Source organism: Mustela nivalis (genome assembly GCF_964662115.1).
Source record: "Mustela nivalis genome assembly, chromosome: 16".
Taxonomy (NCBI): Eukaryota; Metazoa; Chordata; class Mammalia; order Carnivora; family Mustelidae; genus Mustela; species Mustela nivalis.
In genome coordinates, this window is record NC_139035.1 from 28665802 (window position 1) to 28684362 (window position 18561).

The 18561-nt window shown below is 54.8% G+C and overlaps 1 protein-coding gene across 3 annotated transcripts in view; it reads left to right on the top strand.

The window, feature by feature from the left end:
• The first annotated feature begins 826 nt into the window (after positions 1-826).
• ITPKB (inositol-trisphosphate 3-kinase B) overlaps positions 827-18561 on the top strand; it is an 87195-nt gene continuing 69460 nt past the window's right edge. The window contains exons 1-2 of one of the 3 annotated variants that reach the window (XM_082704418.1): positions 827-1110; positions 2409-4524. In XM_082704418.1, coding sequence (XP_082560544.1) covers positions 2617-4524 — 1908 coding nt within the window. In that variant the 5' untranslated portion in view covers positions 827-1110; positions 2409-2616. Of the gene's footprint in view, positions 1111-1769; positions 1792-1944; positions 2105-2408; positions 4525-18561 lie in introns of those variants that run through there. The other 2 variants (XM_082704420.1, XM_082704419.1) reach the window with 2 other exon arrangements.

Below are 18561 nucleotides of genomic sequence, written 5' to 3' on the forward strand. Positions count from 1 at the left end.
CCTGGGAGTACTGACTGAGGCACCTATCCCCGCCACCCCCCCTTTTTTTTTGCTGATGGCTCTCAAAAATGATCCAGCTAGAAGAGACTGAGCAAAGCGTCTCAGGCTTTCTTAGCTTCAGGACTATCCTTTTTCTTAAAATAACTGAGCATTACATGCAAAACTATGTCAGCGTCCCATTTGCTGTGCACCTTTAGTAACAGAGAAGCGTGCAAAGTCCAGGCATGTTTATACGACTAGTTGCTCTGCAAAACCATCAACCGCTCACAGCCCAACAATCTTCCAAAATACTATGTGATGCATATTTAAAATCTGCAGAGTTGGGAGGGGGCACCCACAAACTACCTTCTTTGAATTTGCATATTTGTGTATAAGAACCCACATCACACTGATATAGGATTTGAGCTAGTCTTCAATGCTAAAAAGGTCCCCACGATTTGCTTTGTCTAAATGCACACTCAAAACTTTATTAAAAACATTTTTCAAAAATAAGCAAGACATCAGCAAGGCTGGGGGGAAGGGTGGAAAATGGATCGTATATCTTTTAACCTGCAGAAGTCAAAAGACTTTTTTTGTTGTTGTTAGCTAACAATGGAAACTTTTTTTTTTTTTTTTTAAGTGTTTCCCTTTCTCGGTCTTGCCAAGCAATAGAAAAAAAAAAAAAAAAAAAAAGAAAAGAAAAGAAAAACTTGTTCCGCTGAGTTCAACCCCAGACGGGCTCACAACTTCCTTCCTGCTTTCCTCCCCCAAACCCCCGCCTTTCTCCCTCCTCCCTCCTCCCTCCTCCCCACCCCACCCCACCCCACCCCCCATTTTTTTTTTTTAATCGCACATTGAACAAACACTGAAGTAGCCAGAGCAGACACTGACAGGGGTAGTGTCTGCACGGCCCAGAAGGGCGTGCAGGGCCGGCCGGCGGAGCCTCCGCGCGATCGCCGGCCCCAGCCCGGGCGCTCTCCCCCAGCGTTCGCGCTCCCCTTTTTTGTCTTCCAGAGCTCGTTGGGGAGGTCGATCCTGAGCTTTTTCACTTTTCAAGCCATCTTGTTCCTACGAGGTCTGCGTCCCTGGGCCATATAGTCTGCTCGGGTCCGGGCAGCTGAGAAATTGCAGGTAAGTTTGGCGGCTTTTTTACTACTCTCGCCTCCGAGCCCTCCCTCCCCTGCCAGGGAGCCAACCTGGGCGTTCCGGGTTCTGGAAAGACAGAGAGGTGGGAAGCGGGGACGCGGACCGAGTGTGAGCCGGGAGGGCGGCGGGAGCCGAGGCGTGGGGAGCGGAGGAGGGACGGGTTCGGGGCGTCCCACCCGCTTGCCTTCCGGGCCGCCGGCCCTGCCGCCTTCCGCGCGAGCACCGGGCGTCCCCGGCTCGGGCAGCAAAGCCGCTGTGCTGGCGCCGGGCGAGGCTGCCCAGGATGCGGATGAGCCCGGCCCTCGGCCGCGGCGCCCGGCGTTCGGAGCGCGGGCCGGGGCGGGGTGCCGAGCCGGGCTGCAGGCGCGCGGGCCCCCGGGTGCCTCCGAGTGGGCGCGGGTCCCGGAGCCTCAGAGGCAGCCGCGTCTTGGGGCACAGGGGGTGCGGAGGCTTGGCTCCCTGTACGCGCTCACACACACACGCCTCCGCTGGGGGCGACGACAGGGGCAACGAGTACTGGTTCCGGTACAGGGGACGTGCAGCGCCTCGGCTCCGGGCGCGCGCAGGCGCGCCCACACTCACAAAACACACTTGTTTGGGGACAGGCGACAAGGCCAGTGCTGAAAAAATCCCTCGGCTGCGGCTCCGCCGCGCGCCCAGGCCCTGGTAGGCCGAGGGACCCACCCCGAGCTCGGGATCGGGGAGGTAAACGGCCGGCGCGCAGGCGTCCTCCCCGCAGCCCGGCGCAGGTAGCCGCTGGGGAGGCAGGTCCCGCTCAGGTTTCCCCCGCCTGGGTGCCTGAGGCCAGAGAAGGTGGAGCGGCAGATGCTGCGGCTCAGGGCGGGCTGCCCTTCCTCCCGCTTCGAGCAGGGTTTGCTCGGCCAGAGGAGACTCGCAGACGGTGGATGCAGTGTCCGCACCCTCGGGGAGATCCGACTCAGCCGCGCCTGCACGCAGCACACTTAGGAACCAAGTAGCCGTACGTGGGCCCCCGCCCGCCGTGTGGCTTTAGGGAGGAATCTTAGATTTTGGACTCTGCAGGGACCTCTAAGCGCATCACACCCTGGGGGTGAGGGGTGGGAGCGCACTCGGGAAATGCACACCCGCCGCTGCGCTGGTGTCCGCGCGGAGCAGCGTACTCGGGTCCCGAGAGGTCCAGTGACCCCGGACACCCGACGTAGGCGAGCGGGCCGCCCCGCCCCTACTCCCGCCACCTCTCCCCCTTCGGCCGTCCCCCTCCCCCGCCCTCCGGGGTCCTGACTCTCCTTCTTGTGTCTCCACAGCGGCGCTGTCGTGTATGGAGCTTTGGGCCGGGGCTGAGCCCTCGGTGTTGCCCCTCCGCTCGCAGCCCAGGCCATGCCACCGCCTCGGCGCGCCTAGCCGCGGCCGCCGGGTCTCCGGGGCTGAGCCGGGAGCCGCACGAGGAGGAGGCGCCAGCGGCGGAGCCCGCTCGGGAGCCGCGGCGGCGGGCAGCGCGGCGGACCCAGTACTATGGCTGTGTACTGCTATGCCCTCAACAGCCTGGTGATCATGAATAGCGCCGAGCAGGTGAAGAGCGGCGGCCCCCGGTCCAGCAGCAGCGAGACACCCCCGCCGCCGGGGAGGGCCGCGTTGAGCCCCGGCAGCGTTTTCAGCCCCGGGAGAGGCGCCTCTTTCCTCTTCCCCCCCGCCGAGTCGTTGTCGCCCGAGGAGCCCGGGAGCCCCGGGGGCTGGCGGGGCGGCCGGCGCAGGCTGAGCGGCGGCAGCGGCGGCGGTGGCGGCAGCAGCGTGGGCAGCCCGAGTTGGGCGGGCAGCGCTCGAGGGGACGGGCAGCAGGTGGTGACCGCAGGATCCCTCTCCCCTCCGGGGCCGGAGGAGACCCAGAGGAAGCTTCGAATCCTGCAGCGCGAGTTGCAGAATGTGCAGGTGAACCAGAAAGTGGATATGTTCGAGGCGCACATCCAGGCGCAGAGCTCCGCCGTCCAAGTGCCCCGCAGCCCGCGCCTGGGCAGGGCTCGTTCTCCCTCTCCCTGCCCCCTCCGCAGCAGCAGTCAGCCCCCAGGGAGGGCCCTGGCTCAGAGTGGGGAACGGAGGACAAAGTCGTGGGGGGAGCAATGTCTACAGACTGCAGAGGCCGGCTCCTCCCGCCTGAGAGGAAGGGCGCTGGGCCTGTGCCTCTCAGAGGGCGACGAGGGAGTGGCACCTTTCCCCGGCCCCGCGGCCCCGTCAGGACCAGGGGCTCAGGGTGCAGCGGATTCTGCAAGAATGGAGAAGAGGACCCCTGCCAGATCCCACTGCTCGCCCAGAGCTGTGGAAATCGACAAGACAGTCTCTCTGCCTTCCCAAACGCGCAGCTGCCAAGCTTCCCCACTGGGGCTGATCCATGTGAACTTAGGGATGGCCACAGAGGGGACAGCAAGAGCCACATCCAGTGGGCCACACCATCCACACGACCCTGACCTCACTCAGAGGGCCCCAGAACTCGGTGGTGTGCACCCCCAGGAGTCTCTGGTGCAGAGACAGGGGCAGCCTCTGGGCAGCGAGACAAGCCCAGCCCCAGAGAGGGAAGGGCCCCAAAACGGGGAGCCCTCTGGGGAGGTGGGGAAAGGAGATCTGCCTGGTGGCCTGGGGGGCCCTGGAGTGCCTGAAGCCAGAAGGCCAGAGGACAGGACTGTGAATTCGCAAAGCTTGGAGCTTTCTGAGGCCCCCAACCGGGTCAGGCCACCTCCAGACCTGGGCTCCGTAAAGCCAGAGGTGACCCAGGGTGGGGCCTCCATGGTCCGGGAGCCTCCGCCGAGCTCCAGAGGAGTGGATGAAGGGTCTCTGACAACACGAGGCTTGCTTGGGGGCAGTTGCTTAGCACAGCCTGGGACACAGGAGGTAAAGGCAGGAATTCCCTTCAGGGGAATGCTGGAGACTTTGCCTTCCTGGGAAGCCGTGAAAGAGCTGAAAGAACCACCGTGCCTTCCTGGGGACAGGCTGGGGGTGCAGCCTGGGAGCTCTGGGGCTTGGCTGGGCCCCATGGAGGCAGCCCAGCTGGCCTGGACGTGTGGCACAGGGATGCAGTCAGAGGGCACTTGGGGAAGCCCCCAGCAGGACGGAGCTGCCCACCCCAGCCTGGAGCTGCTCTCCCCAGATCAAAAGGATAAGACTTCCCCGAGAGAGGCTTGCAGCCCTAGCAGTATACCAGCGGTCATCATCACAGACATGGGTGCCCAGGAGGATGGGACCATGGAGGAGGCCCAGGGGAGCCCTCGGGGTAGCCTGCCCCTGAGGAAACTGTCCTCTTCATCTGCCTCCTCCACCGGCTTCTCTTCCTCCTATGAAGATTCGGAGGAGGACATCTCCAGTGACCCTGAGCGCTGCTTGGACCCCAACTCCGCCTTCCTGCATACCTTGGACCAGCAGAAGCCCAGAGTGGTAAGTTTCGTTCTGAGATTTTCCGTCAACTGGTTTGCATGCCCCTGTTGTTACTTTCTCCTGAGTCACGAAGACTCCGATCAGGGCCCTGGGCCGGTCATAACTTCACCATCCTCTCCAGGTGTGTTTGCTGGGGAGGTGGCCGAGCACTGGCTGTGTATTCGGTAGCTCGGATAGTGAGTCAGTCACTTCACTTGCTACTTCTATGTACATCTTAAAAAACAATATTTAAGGTACATTTCTGGCAGGTCACCACTCCTTTCTCAGGGAGACAGTGTTCATGAACGTTACCAGAAATTCTCCGAGTCCCCAAAGATAGTGAACAGAGCTGCTGAGTATAGCTTTTGTCTGATCAGGCGAAACACAATTCTGTGATACCTTGGGGCAGAAGAAGACTGACAAGATCATGGAATTACCTTGGCTTCTACTCATGGGCCAAGAAAACAAGCCATGGGATTCTATGACAGGCTCTGAATCCCAGGGCTGTGCTGGGGCGGGGTGTCCTGGGTGAGGAGGACAGCACGATATTTGTGGGATCCTTGTAACTTAGATACAGTTTGATGGTATGAATTAAAACAACACCATGCTTTGAGCTATGCAATTTTCAAAAATAATAGAATGTTATATTTGGTTATATTGCCCAAGCTAGAGTTCTCTATGTGTATGCTTGCTGGCTGGTGTAGGTACATTTCAGATATGTTTTCAAGTGCATTTGTTTTAAGACTTTTTATTTATTTATTTGAGAGAGAGAGAGAGCACACGAGCGGGGGGAGGGGTAGGAGCAGAGGGAGAGGGAGAAGCAGACTCCCCACTGAGCAGGGAATAGCAAGTGGGGTTTGATCCCAGGACTCCGAGCCCAGCCACCTGAGCCACATTTGTTTTGATTGATCATACTGACATCTTGCTCTGTCCCTGGCAGGAGATGGGAGTTTATTTCTGTTACACAGTTAATCTCAGTCCCAAGCTGTTTTCACTCTTAGGAGAATGAGAGTGTCTTACGGAAGACGTTAAGAGTTGACGCTAACACTTCTGAAAAGGTCTGGACTTTCTCTTACTTTTCCAGAGTATGGGGAATTTCCTAGTTCAGTGTGCAAGGGGAGGGGTTCTGGTGCTACGCTGCGGGAAAGTCTGCATCTTATTACAGCAGGTAGCTTTTTGACTTCATCTTGAGTATCAAATACTATGCGACTTACCGCAGTAACTCCAACTGCAGGTGCTCAGAACTTTGTTTCTACTTGGCCTCCTTCTTGAAGGTATTTTGGACCTCAAAGCCTGTCCCTCTCAGACTCCCACTTTAGTAATCACAGTCTGAATTTTTGAACACTGAGCATTCCTGTTCATGAGACTCTATTTTATGCCGATGAAGGAGAGGCAAATGTGTATGCAAAATCTGGCCCCGATCAGCCCGGTGTTTTGTGACGGGATAGGGCTGTGGGCACAGGCATACTGGGTTGGGGGGAGGAACGGTGCACCCGGGATGGGAGGGACAGGCTTCTGGATGCAGGTGTGGCTCACGTCTCTCTGCCTTCGTGCCCACAATTACAGGCCTGCTGGAGAGGACAGTTCTCGGTTCTATGCTTCCCGTTTGCTTTTAAATCCCTGGCGCGTCGCTGGCACGGCCAAGTGGCTTTAACTCGTTCTCCAGCTTTCCATTCGGCCTTTCTAGGGGCGGATTAGCAGCTCCTATTGGCTGTCTCTCAAAGCAGCTTCTGTGTCCCAGCCTTTGAAAAGGGCTGTTGTCTGGAAGTCAGTTAAAGGGGAGATCAATAAGGACAGGTGCTATGTTTTTTTTTTCTTTTTTCATTTGCTGGAGGGATGCCAACTGAGAGGCCAGATGGCTGAGCGATGTTCTGTGAGCCAGCAGGTCCTCGGGTAGAAATGAGGGCTGCCGGGCACCTGGGGGGCTCAGCCGGTGAAACCTCTGGCTCAGGATCTCAGCTCAGGTCCTGATCTCAGGGTCCTGGGTTCAAGCTCCTTGTTTAAAAATAAATAAAAATAACAAAGAAATGAGGCCTGCCTGTTGTCTACCCTTCCTCCCCACTTTACACAGGTTTTCAGACACCCTCAGAGTAGAGCCAGGGAAAAATCCCGGGCAGCGTCACTCTGAGTCACGTGAGGCCGAGGGGGTGCGCCCGTGGGGGAAGGGTGGGTAACCAACTGGAAATTATGGGATCCTAGGGACTTTTCACTGTTGGTTGAGTGCTTGCATGATAAGCCAAGTTTTCTTTTTCTTGTACAGCTTGTTATGGTGGAGCCTTATCTGTGACACCAAAACTTCTGCTCATTGGGTCAAAAATCCCTTGGTTACCTGATAAGGATATTTGGTCTACAGAAGGCCTGACATCTTGATTGACTCGGCCTTCTGGTTGCACGCCTCCACGCACTCTGTAGACCTCTCTGCGCGGGGTAGCTGGGGGATGCCCCTGCCGCTGCCCCTGCTCTTCTCCCACCCTGCTGCTCCCATGTGGGGCTGCGCTCACTGGCTCATGTGCACATGGGCTCACACGTGCTCACACTCACACGTGCCCCCACACGTTCAATCTCACAAGTGCTCACATGCACACACGCCCTCATGTGTTCATGCTCACAGCACTCACACACACACGTCCTCAGCCTGTTCACGCTCACACGCACACACCCTCAGCCACTCCATGCTCATGCGTGCTTACACATACACACATGCCCCCACGTGTTCACGCTCAGAGCTCACACACACCCTCAGCTGTTCCACACTCACACATGCTTACCCTCACACACGCCCGAAGTTTTCACGTTCACACATGCTCACGCACACGCCCTCACCCAGACTTGCACGTGCTCACACATGCTTATACTCACACACGCCCTTAGTCGTTTCACACTCACATGTGCTCACTCACACCCCCACCTGTTTGTGCTCACATGTGCTAACACTCACACCTTCACCGTTCATGCTCACACCACTTAGACACACTTACCTGCTCACACACTTGCGTTCACCCTTGCCCCCTCGTGTTCATGCTCACAAGCCTCACATGCTCACGTGCATACTCAAATTCTCACACTCACACATCCTCGGGTTCATGCTCATACATGATCACTCAGACTCATTCACTCTTAGTGTTCGCACTCACAATGCACTCAATTGCTCACACTCATACACACTCACCCTCACGTGCTTGCACACCCACTCACACCTACAGGTTTGATATTGCACATTCAGCCTTCCAGTCATGCAACCAATCCCTGGCCCTCAGCCCCACACTGAGATTTTTTTTTCAAATTTTTCCTTTTTTTTCCCTGCGTTGCCTTTCCTTAGAGTTAAGCCTTTTGTGCCTTGTGCAGCTCGTTTTTTTCTCCCGCAGAGGAGTGACTGTGGGTTATACTGTGCGGGCAGAGGTGACAACCCAGTGAAGCCTGAAACAGGCTGCTTTGTTCACTCAGTGGCTGTTGGGTCCCCCTGCTGCTGCTTGCTGGTGGAAACCCCACAGCCCAGGGACCAGAATCCAGAAGCCCTCCCTGTGGTTAAAAACAAAGTGCAAAGCAAGTTTTTTGGGATTGCACTCTGAAAATCACTTAGCCATTTAGATGATGCAAATGAGCTGTGGCTTTTTTACCAGGCGGGAATGTGGTCCGAAGCCTAGTCTCCCCCCTCCCCACCCCCACCCCGCCGCTTCCACATGCAGGAGCTGTGCCTCTGGCTTTCTGCTCCTGATGAGCCTGACACACAGGCCCGGCCCTGAAGTCGAGTGCTCCAAGGCTTTGCAACTGTCTGTTTATAAAGGCTCACATGTTTGAAATTCACTTGGAAGCAACTGTGTTGCACGCCTTATGTCTGGGGCTTAAATTCACACACCTTCACACTTACTGCTCTCTGCAGTCTGAACAGAAGTGAATTGCACTTGAGCAAAGCTGGTGTTCTTGCTGGTCGTTCTTGAAGAAGCTAAAAATCCCATCAGCACTTCTTGCCTTCCCTCTGTCACTCTGTTAAGAAGAGTATGCGGGCCTTGGGAACACCAGGCTTCAAGGGTCTGTTAAAATATGCATGCATCTTACCTAAAAAATAGATTTTATTGATTTACTTCAGAATTGCATTATCAGTTATGCGTACAGAGGCTAAAACAAAATGCTGGCCTACTTCCCTGGGGAATTCCGTAAAGAAGTATCATATAGAATTCTGGCCTTCTTGGTACTTAGGATTTCTTAGGGGCCCTTGGAATTTCGTTTCCTTTGCTTTAAAAAAAAAATAGTGACCAGTTCTGTGTTTGTTTCGGGGTGTGTGTGTGTGTGTGTGTGTGTGTGAAAAATGAACTCATACATAGAGTAAAAAATTCAAACAGTTTAAAATGCTTTTACGTGGAGGTGCCTGGCCGGCTCTGTCCATGGGGCACATGACTCTTGATCTCAGGGTCATTAATTTGAGCCCAACATTGGTCATGAAGCCTACTTAAAAAGAATTTTTTTTTTTAAAGTTAAAATGGTTTTATGTGGTTTTGAAACGTGTCACACTTGTTTTGGGTAAACCAAATGAAAATGTAAAAGCCTTAGAGGGATATGTACCAAAAAATGGACGTCATGGTGAAAACCTTTAAATAGAGAATTCTTTTCTGGATGAGAATCTTGAAGGCTTGGACTGGTGGGGTTTGGTGTTCAGGTTATACATGCTGTTTGCTTGAGACGGAGCCCACTTTTTTCCTATCGGTCGGTGGAGAGGATCTTTCTGACAAGGCCTCCGCACCTTTGCAGTCTGGGAGGACCCTGAGCCGTCTAGGTGAGATTACGGCATTCCTCTGCTCAGTTTAGGGATAAGAAAACCAAGACTCAGAGGCACAGAGACCCAAGGACAACCTCTGTGCCTCAGTTTCCTCTTTTTAAAATGTGTGTATTGCGTGAAGATGATCTCCTGGAGGTCTGTTTAACTCAGTGGTTGTAAAATTCTAGACTTGAAGTAAAACCTGGCATCTGTGAAGTCCACGTCATGGTGTCAGAATGTGTGGCCTCTCAGACCCGAGGCCCAAATTGGGCACATTTAATTTTGTGCTTTTATTTACAACCCATTAATCGATCTGCCTCCCTTTGCCGGAAGATGGGTTCTTTGTTACATCACATTTCAAAAAGCTTAATTTTGGCAGGTTTCAATGTAGTTAGCTAAAGGCAGAATCATAAAGTATTTGATGGAAAGAGTTTTAGATCTTGGTAGAGAAAACTGCATAGACTTCTGGTAATCAACAGGCAACTGATTCAGAATTAACTCAGGAACTCCTAGCCTGTGTTGTGGCCACACCTTCAGGGTGGAAATTTCTCTAGTTTTGACAAGAGACAGAACCTGAGCATGGCAGGTCGTGCACGCCGGACCCTCAAACCCAGGACAGAGTGTGCCTTGCAGGGATTTTTTTCCTGGCCAGGTAGAATTGGCCCCAGGGAAAGATGTATTTTTCACGAATCGGGGAGCACACTTTTGAGGAAATCAAACACAACCAAAAGGTGAGCTCTTGCATCCTATGAAAAGCCATGTAGAGTGCCAACTGCCATTTGAACTACTGGATGTTTGCGATTTTGTATGTCCCGTTCTCCCGAGACCACAGGTGCCCTCTCCTGGGTCGGGGTACTGTTGACTTGGTGCTATCAGTGGTCTCCGCACATGGAGCAGGAGCACCCAGCATCATAGATGTCCCTCAGACCAGTGGCCCCAGTGCACCTGGTGGGAGAGACCCCCCAGAGGTCCGAAGAACCCATTGTCTTTGTCCCAGGACCCTCCAGTCACACAAAACTTGCTACAGTTCTGATGCCAACCTTGAGTCCCACTGCAGGCCTCCCAGAACCCTGGTTATGCTATTTTTCAGGAGACAACTATTATTTTAAAGACAGTTCACATAGGGGCGCCTTGGTGGCTCCGTTGGTCTAGCATCTGCCTTCTGCTCAGGTTATGATCTCAGGGTCCTGGGATCAAGTCCCGCGTCGGGCTCCCTGCTCAGTGGGGAGCCTGCTTCTCCCTCTCCCTCTGATCCTTCTCCCTGCTTATGCTATCTCTCATTCTCAAATAGATGGATAAAACTTGTGAAAAAAAAATAAAGACGATTCGGGTCTCCTCAGCTGAAAGACACCATGCATATATATGATCCCATTAGGCAGCCGAGCCTCTGTTCTTGGTGTTAAAAAAATAACAAGAACTTTTCTACAGTGTATGTAGTTGGCGTAATACAAAGCTGGGTCTGGGAGAGGCTTTAAAGCTCATTTCCTCCAACACCCACGTTTTAGAGACAAGCAAAGCAAGGCCAGAGAAGGTTCAATACAGTGACAAGACCCCTGTTTACAATTCTTCTTTTCACTTAAAAAACTTGATAAGTGGATACGCTCCTTACCCCCCCTGGGAGGGCCTCCTTGGCTTTAAACACAGCTCACGCTTTTGAAAGGTTCATCAAGGGGAGGGAGGGATGAGTGACTGAGTGACCATATCTCTGCTGCCTTATCTACCCACCAAGGAGATGCTGAACCATCTAGAAGGTGGAGAGCAAAGAAAGGGGAAAAAGAACGAGGAAGGCGAGCTCATGGCTTCTCCCTGTGACCTCGCTGGCTTGGAGGTGAGGGTGCCCGTCTGCAGCCGGCCCACAGGTCCCACGCGAGGTGGAGAGAGCAGGCGTGCCCTCACGGGCCGCTGAGTGCCCAGCACCTCGCCTGGCCCGTGGGAGAGGCTCAGTAGGTGTCGTGGAGGTGGGATTGCAATGTCTGCCTGGAAAATCCCCTCGGGCCCCTTGCAAGAAACGCTCTGTAGCAGGCCTTGGATTGCTTGCGTCCCAGTCCTGTCCTGGGCTGGAATACAATCAGTTTCGCAAAAACTGGATTCCCCGGGCCAGCTGTGAAGCCATCACAGGCAGTGGACATGGTGGGACATTGGGCCCAAGGCCGGCTGCCCCTTCTGTGTCTGGTTCCTAGAGTGGGTGCCCCTGGTTCGGTCTCGAGAATGGGAGTCCGCTGAGGATCCAGGGGACACCAGGCAAACAGCTCCGCCGCAGACGTGCGCACCCGTCGCAGGGTGTTTCCAGGGGGAGACCACGCCCGTGCTCTCACGGGGAGGCAGACCCTGCAGGCCCTCTCCAACCAGGAGCGGACTTGTCCTAAGTCAGCATGCAGGCCTTTGACTGACTAACTGGTCGAGCATGTTTCTTGACGGTTCCATTTGGAGCTGGCTGTTAGAAGTCGGATCTTTCCCCGCTGCTGAGCTTTACTTGAGCGTTTGATTGACTTGGTATCACTTCGTGGAGGGCCATTCAGTAGAAGGTTCCTCTGCAGGGCTCTTGTCAATACTATACATTTTTTTTTAAAGAATTTATTTATTTATTTGACAGAGAGAGATCACAAGTAGGCAGAGAGAGAGAGAGGAGGAAGCAGGCTCCCTGCTGAGCAGAGTGCCCGATGCAGGACTCGATCCCAGGACCCTGAGCCGAAGGCAGCGGCCTAACCCACTGAGCCACCCAGGTGCCCAATACTATACATTTTTTATTTCCTGAAACGTTTGCTTCTCTTTTGCACCAAAACACCTAAGTTTTACAAGGAACCAGAAAGCGCACAGAATGAGCCTCCGCAGTTCATCTTTACGTATAGCTTAATGGGGGGGGGATAGGCTGTGACCCCCACCCCACCTCAGGATCTGTCAGAAAACTCCTCACCCGGCCTGGGCTGGTGGTGGTGAATTTTCAAATCAAGAAGAGCCTCCCTCGTGAAGGTCACGGTTATCTTGTTCATCTAGCACTTTACTTTTGTGGTAAGGTTTGGATGGAAAGGGAAAATGAAATGATACAGCGTCTTAAACAGAGGCCTGGGATTATTTCCGTTGACCGGGTGACTAAGATTAGGGGCGGCCCAATTTAGAGGTGATATGGTGTGTTACTGGCGTGGGGTGCACACACACACCCCCACTGAGGCCCGGGGAGCTCCTCCCATGGGCTCTCCCTTTGCCCAGGTTTGCAAAGTTGATCTCTGTGCATCAGAGAGCAGGGATGGGAGACTTGTGCCTTTAGCATTGGGGGCTCCGAGAGCAGTTTACTTTCTTCACCCCTTTTAAAGGGTCCTCTGCCTTCTGCACACACACACACCCCACCCCCACTACTTCCAATCAGAACAAATAAACTGATGGTCCTGTTTCCTAGGGAGAAGCTGTAATACCTTCTCTCTGATTGGCCTTTACCACTTTCCTACTCTGCAGGCAGGGAAGGAGGGATATGGTGGCTGGCCATCCCCCAGCAAGATCTGCAGTCTCTCTTGGTAGGCTGCCAGCTGGTGGGGCCTGGGCAGTTCCAGGGGGAGGTCACTGCACCCCCCAGGCAGTTTCCAGCAAGTGCTTTTCCAAGTTCACGGACATTCTTTCCAGGCTCAGCTCAATTTGTTTTCTTCTTCTCTATGGCAATTGATGACTGAGTCAAGTGTGTGAGTCTGCAGGATCTCCCGTGAAGGGCTTCCTCCAGAGTTGCCTGGGAGCTGGCTTTTGTCTAAGCCTCTGCTATGCGTGGGTGTGTCTGGTTGTGTCGTGTTTTTATAGGTTCACTCCCCAAAGAGCAGATCTAATACAGTGCACCTCTTCACGATGGGGAGATGGGGGCCCTGGTTGGGGTAGGGAGAGGAACTTGGGAGTATCACTTCTCTAATGCTTAAAATGCTTATCTAACCTGAATCTGCCAGCAGGAAACTGAAAAGGCCTGTGTATGACAATGTCAGAGACAGTTTGATCTCTTAACAATGTCAAGTGGAAAATCCAACCACAGCCGGTAGCTTGAGAAATGGCTAGGACGTCTTGTTGGGATGGCCAAGCCTCATACCCAGGCTGCTGAGCCGAGGGTAGGAAATGGGGCTGCCGGGGGGTTGGGGTTTGAGAAACTGTTGGAAAATCCTCACAGATGCAGAAATGGCTAATGTGGGGGACAGTCTGAATGCCCTATAGTTAGTATTTTGTTTTAAGATTTTTATTTATTTATTTGAGAGAAAGCACACGCACGTGTGTGCACATGAGGCAGGAGGGGCAGAGGGAGAAGCAGGCTCCCTGCTGAGCAAGGAGCCCGTTGCAGGGCTCAATCCCAGGACCCTGAGATCTAGACCTGAGCCGAAGGCAGAAGTTGAACCAGTGGAGCTCCCCAGGCGTCCCTGTAGTTGGTACTGTTAGTCTAAGACATTTTGAATGCTATATAGTTGGTATCTTGACCTCCTCCACCTTCCCTGCCTCCATCACAGTGGTCATTAGCTCATTAGCATTGAGCACTTGGCTCATTCCAGGTCATTCGGCAGGTGGCCGGCGCAGGGCCTCCTCTGGAAACTGTTGGGCACACTTTGGGGGTGCAAGGTGCTAGAAGAGCCAGCGCCTCTCAGATCCGCACTGGCCCTCTTTGGGCTGCGGGATCTTCATCTGTGAAATGGGTGTATTGATTAAAGCCTTCCTACTTCAGGCAGTCTTTGCGAGTCTCAAGGGAGAACATTCTGAGAGAGTAGGATTCTCTCCCGCCTAAACTAGTTTTAATCGTGAGCACCGGGACAGTGCTTTGAATGCTTTCCCAAAAGAGGATGGATAAGGTCAGGCACTGCGTGCGTGCAAGATGCCCCACGTCGGTGTGACTGACCCAAGATGTTGCTTGTGCCAGGGTTTCGGCCAGAGTGGATGGCGGACGAAGCTTCCTGCCCTGGGCCTCGCTGTCCCGTGCACAGGTGGGGTGCAGATGGGATGTAAGTTTGAGAAGCCGAGTGGGTGTGGAGGGGGCTGTGAGGCAGGGGTCAGTGTTCCCCACACTGAATCTGCAGGCTCTGAGCTCCTGCATAACTGAGAGGCAACTGTGCTCTGTCTAGAGTTGGAGGGTACATACAGGAGCATCGATTTTTTTTTTCCAGTACCACGCAATGGTTTTCTCTTCTGTGTCCTGGAAAGTAAAAGGGCGGAATCCGGCAAAAGCTAGAATTTTTCGAGCAGATGCAATAGTCAGCAGATAGTAACTGGGCATTCCCTAAGTATGGCTGGGCCATGGGCTAGACCTGGAAACCTGGGCACACAGGGGGCCACCCGTACTGAGAAGCAGACATTTGTCCCAGCTGTGCAGAGGTCGGGCAGCCACGTTCGGGCTCTGTCTGCAGACCCCTGTGCTAAAGAGAATGGCCTGGTGGATGCTCTGCCTCTCCCTGGGATCCTGACCTGGGAAGCAAAGCCGATGCCAACAGATAAACTTGAGAGTGGCGAAACTCAAGAACAAGGTGTATGGCCATGAATACGAGCATGTTCATTAAAGAGGAGCTAATATGTAGAGTCGGTGTTGGTGTGGGACCCATGCAAGAGCCTTCTGTGTGTGCTGAGAAGCCTGAAGGCTGCTCTGGATCCAAAGGTTCCAGGAGGTTGGAAAGGAAGAGGGAACACGCCCCCTGTGCCTCCTCCCCAAGCCTTAACACCCTGCACTGAACTCCACGAAGACCGATGCAGTATGTGGAAATGTGCCTCGAAGGGGCCCTCAGGAGACCACCCACCCCCACCCCAACTGACCAGAGGACCGTGATCAGGAAAGCTTGGCACGGAAAGCTTGACGTGGAGGGACATCTGTGTTTACTGAACTTGAATCTAAGCAAGGACCCTGGGGCAGGCTGGGGCGTGGCGAGCCCTGGTGTGGCCTCAGGGCAGAGTCCCCGGTTTGAGTGTGAGCTTTGAGTGTGAGCTTTGTGACTCAAGAGAAATGCCTTCCTTTCTGCCCCCCCCTCCATTTCAATGTCTGTAAGGTGAGATGGACGGCGCCACCTTCAGGTTGTGGGGAGGGCTGCTCAGGTGAGCACAGAAGTAGGACTTGGGAGCAGGAGAGCCGGCAGATCCAAATTCACACCCTCCTTCAGTCCCAGAGTCTGTCCCTGGGGGTGTTTCACTTCTCTGGGCCTTCCTGACTTGTTGAGAAGATGCGGTGACAGGCGCGGCCTGTGGGCCCGCATTTGGCAGGCGTGGATGGGTGTCACCTCCGCTAAGGTGGGGTGGCCCAACCCCATCCCAGGTACAGCTCCTGCAGGATGACAAAAAGCATCAGGATTTACTTTCCCAGAGAGATTTCTCCATTGGGGGAGAGACCTGGCTTTGTTACCAGGGGCTCAGAACTTGAAGTTGAAAAAACAACCTACTGCATTCAGCTTCTGGCAAGGGGTGTCAGGTTACTCCCCTGGGACCAGTCTCTCTTTATTCTGTCCCCTGCTCTGTAGAGCTGCGGCTCCTGGGGCCTGGGAGGTCTCTGAACAAAAGTGATTTACTTGGCCTCCCCTGTGCCTTCTCTGCCAGTGGGGTGGGCACCTGCTTGCCACAGGGGGCTCTTTTTTGTGCCGTGGACCCCACTGAGGCCTTGAGGACCAGGCTGGCGGGTCTCAGGGCCACTCTGCACTATGCCCCCCTCCTGCAACTGGAGCAGAGGACAGCCTTCCTGGCACCTCCTGAGTCACACTGCTGCTCTTGGCCGTTGTCCGGGCTGATTTGTGCGGAGCCTGCTGGAGCCTTGCTCCTTGGGGCTGGAGTGGCAGACGGTGGTGTAGAGGGGTCAGGTGGATGGACCCCGAGTGTACCAGCTCATGTCGGAGCCCCGGCCAAGCCCGGGGGACCCTGTGTGGGCTCTGGTGGGAGCTGGGGCTGTGTGGTGACAGGTCCCACAGAGTAGCATGGCCCGTCCCTTGGCCAGGCGTTGACACTGTCCCGGGGAACCCTCTTGCTGAACACGGACTTCTGCTTCACTCCACACTGAACGCAGGATGTGGAAATCTTTCCTTCCCCTATGGCTGTAGTGTGGGGTGGGCAGCCTGCTTGGCTAACCCTTGGGATTCCCCATCTTTCCTGCCTGCTGTTGGTCCCATGAACCTCCACGTGTTCCAAGACGGCCGTGAGGCCTCTGGGCAGAGTGTCCAGGCACTCAACTGTCAGCTCCTTCGAGAGGCACTATGTCCCCTTCTGGAACAATGGGTCTCTGGCCTGGCTTACATCTTCCCTGGGCCCCAGATTCCTGGCTTTTGCAGGGATCCAGAGGCCAGCGTCTGGGAGGAATGGAATCACTGAAAGAGTTTGTTAGCCTGTGGCAGCCTTGACCTCAGAGGCCGCGTGCAGGACAGTAGCTCCCTTATTGCCCCGACCTGGAAATGTACACGGCGTCGTAATTAAGTTCCATTGCAGCCTGAAGCCTTACGGAGCAACGTCTGGGACCCTGCTTGCCTTGCAGTCTCACACGGCACATTGAAAGTGATTCTGCTACCTTGGGAGAGCCACCTCCTGCCCCACTGCAGGCCTCGGTTTCCCCTTTGCCTCTGGTGGCCTCTGATACCACATCCCCGGGGCAGGGAGGGGCGGGGGGAGGCAGGAGAGGCTCACCCAGGAGCTGCACCGGCTGGGAGCCCTGGGGTCTGTATGGGTTAGCCCACAGGGAAGTGCCCTGAGTGTGTTCCTGCCTGGCCTTTGGGGACTCGTGACACTGACTTCGGAAAGAGGATTTTTAAGAACCTCAGGAAATAGTTCACCGTGACCCCATGACCAGGTGTTAGAGAAGAGAATGGGAGTCCTCAACGGAGGTTTCAAAAAGTCCGTTGCTTCGGGGCTCCTGGGTGGCTCTGTCTGTGGAGCATCTCACTCTTGATCTTGATTCAGGCCTTGATTTCAGGGTCCTGAGTTCAAGCCTTGTGTCGGGCTCCATGCTGGGCGTGAGCTTACTTTAAAAAAAAAAACAAAAAAAAAACGGCCCATGAAGGACAGGCTGGAGGCAATGTGGCTCTCGATGTTTCTTGGGAAATTCACTGGGAGTGACAACATTATTACAAATTCATTGTAAACTAACTGTGTGGTTAAAAGTGCTGAGCTGTCTTGGGGGACACAGTAATAATAAAATAAGAGCAGCTATGACTCCTGGCCTATCAGTTCTGTGCCAGGCTCGGTCTATAAATTGCTTCATTGAATTTCTATAAGGTCTCTATTTTCCTTCTCCCATGGCAAGTGGACTGCGGATCCCCAGCACAGCTAGTAAGTGGCAGGCCTCGGCCCCCAGCTCTTCCTCCCTGCCACCTGTGGTCTGTCACCAGAAGGACGGAGGAAGCTGGTGCCCTGTGCAAGGGGAGGGCACGGTTCAGATCTGGGCGTTGGGCTGGAGGGGGATCGGGGCCTGGCTGTGTTGAGTGCGGAGGGAGACGGAAGGGTCTGGGCAGAAGCCTTAGAGATGGGCGGCTGAGGGCATTCGGTTGCCTGTGCCTTGGACAGACCCCATCTGTGGGGCGAGAGAGTTGACTTCGCGTCGCTGCCCTGGAGTCATGCTTCAGTCTGGTTCAAGATCAATTTTCTATTCTCAGAGGTGAAACTAAGAGAGGATTCTTTTCCTTTTCAATGAATGGGCCTTTGTGCAAGAAACACAGACTCAGTTGATGGAATGGCTGCAAAAGGGAGCTTCTGGAGTGGCCTCGAAGTTCCCAGGCCCAGTGGGGAGGGAAGCAGAGAAGCCCAGAGCCGGGCAGCGACCCCGATGGAGGAGCAGGGGAGGGCACCCCAGCATTCCAGATCTTTCTCAGTGACACAGGTGAACACCTGTCGCAGTAGTTGCAGACGTGCCAGTAGCACCTACGCTGGAACAGGCAGCATCTGGTGCTTCCTGCCTGCGGACTTCACTTCTGTTAGGAGACACGGGACAACCAAAGAAGAGAAGGTCTGTTCCAGCGGGGCCAGTAGGCAGGATAGGGGGTCCGGTGCTGCCGTAGGTGGCCGTCCCCGGGTTCCTTCCCTGCCAGAAGAGACCTACTCTGCGTGGCTTCGGTGGGCAGAGCTGCGTCTGAGGTTGTGAGCTTCCAGATGCCGTGGCTGCACTTACACAGGGGAACTGCAGTGTCACCACAGGATAGTGACCCTCTGTGAGCACGGAGAAGGTGCCTGAGGGGCGGCGAGCGGCCACCACGGGCCAAGTCCGGCCCCGCAGAGTGAACACCATGCCCCAGGATGGTTCAGCCTTGCCCCACGCTCCTTGGAGACTCTGATGCAGCTGTCCCTCTTAGGAAGGGACTCTGTGCTGGCCGTGTGGCCATTACGGACATGCGCATCCG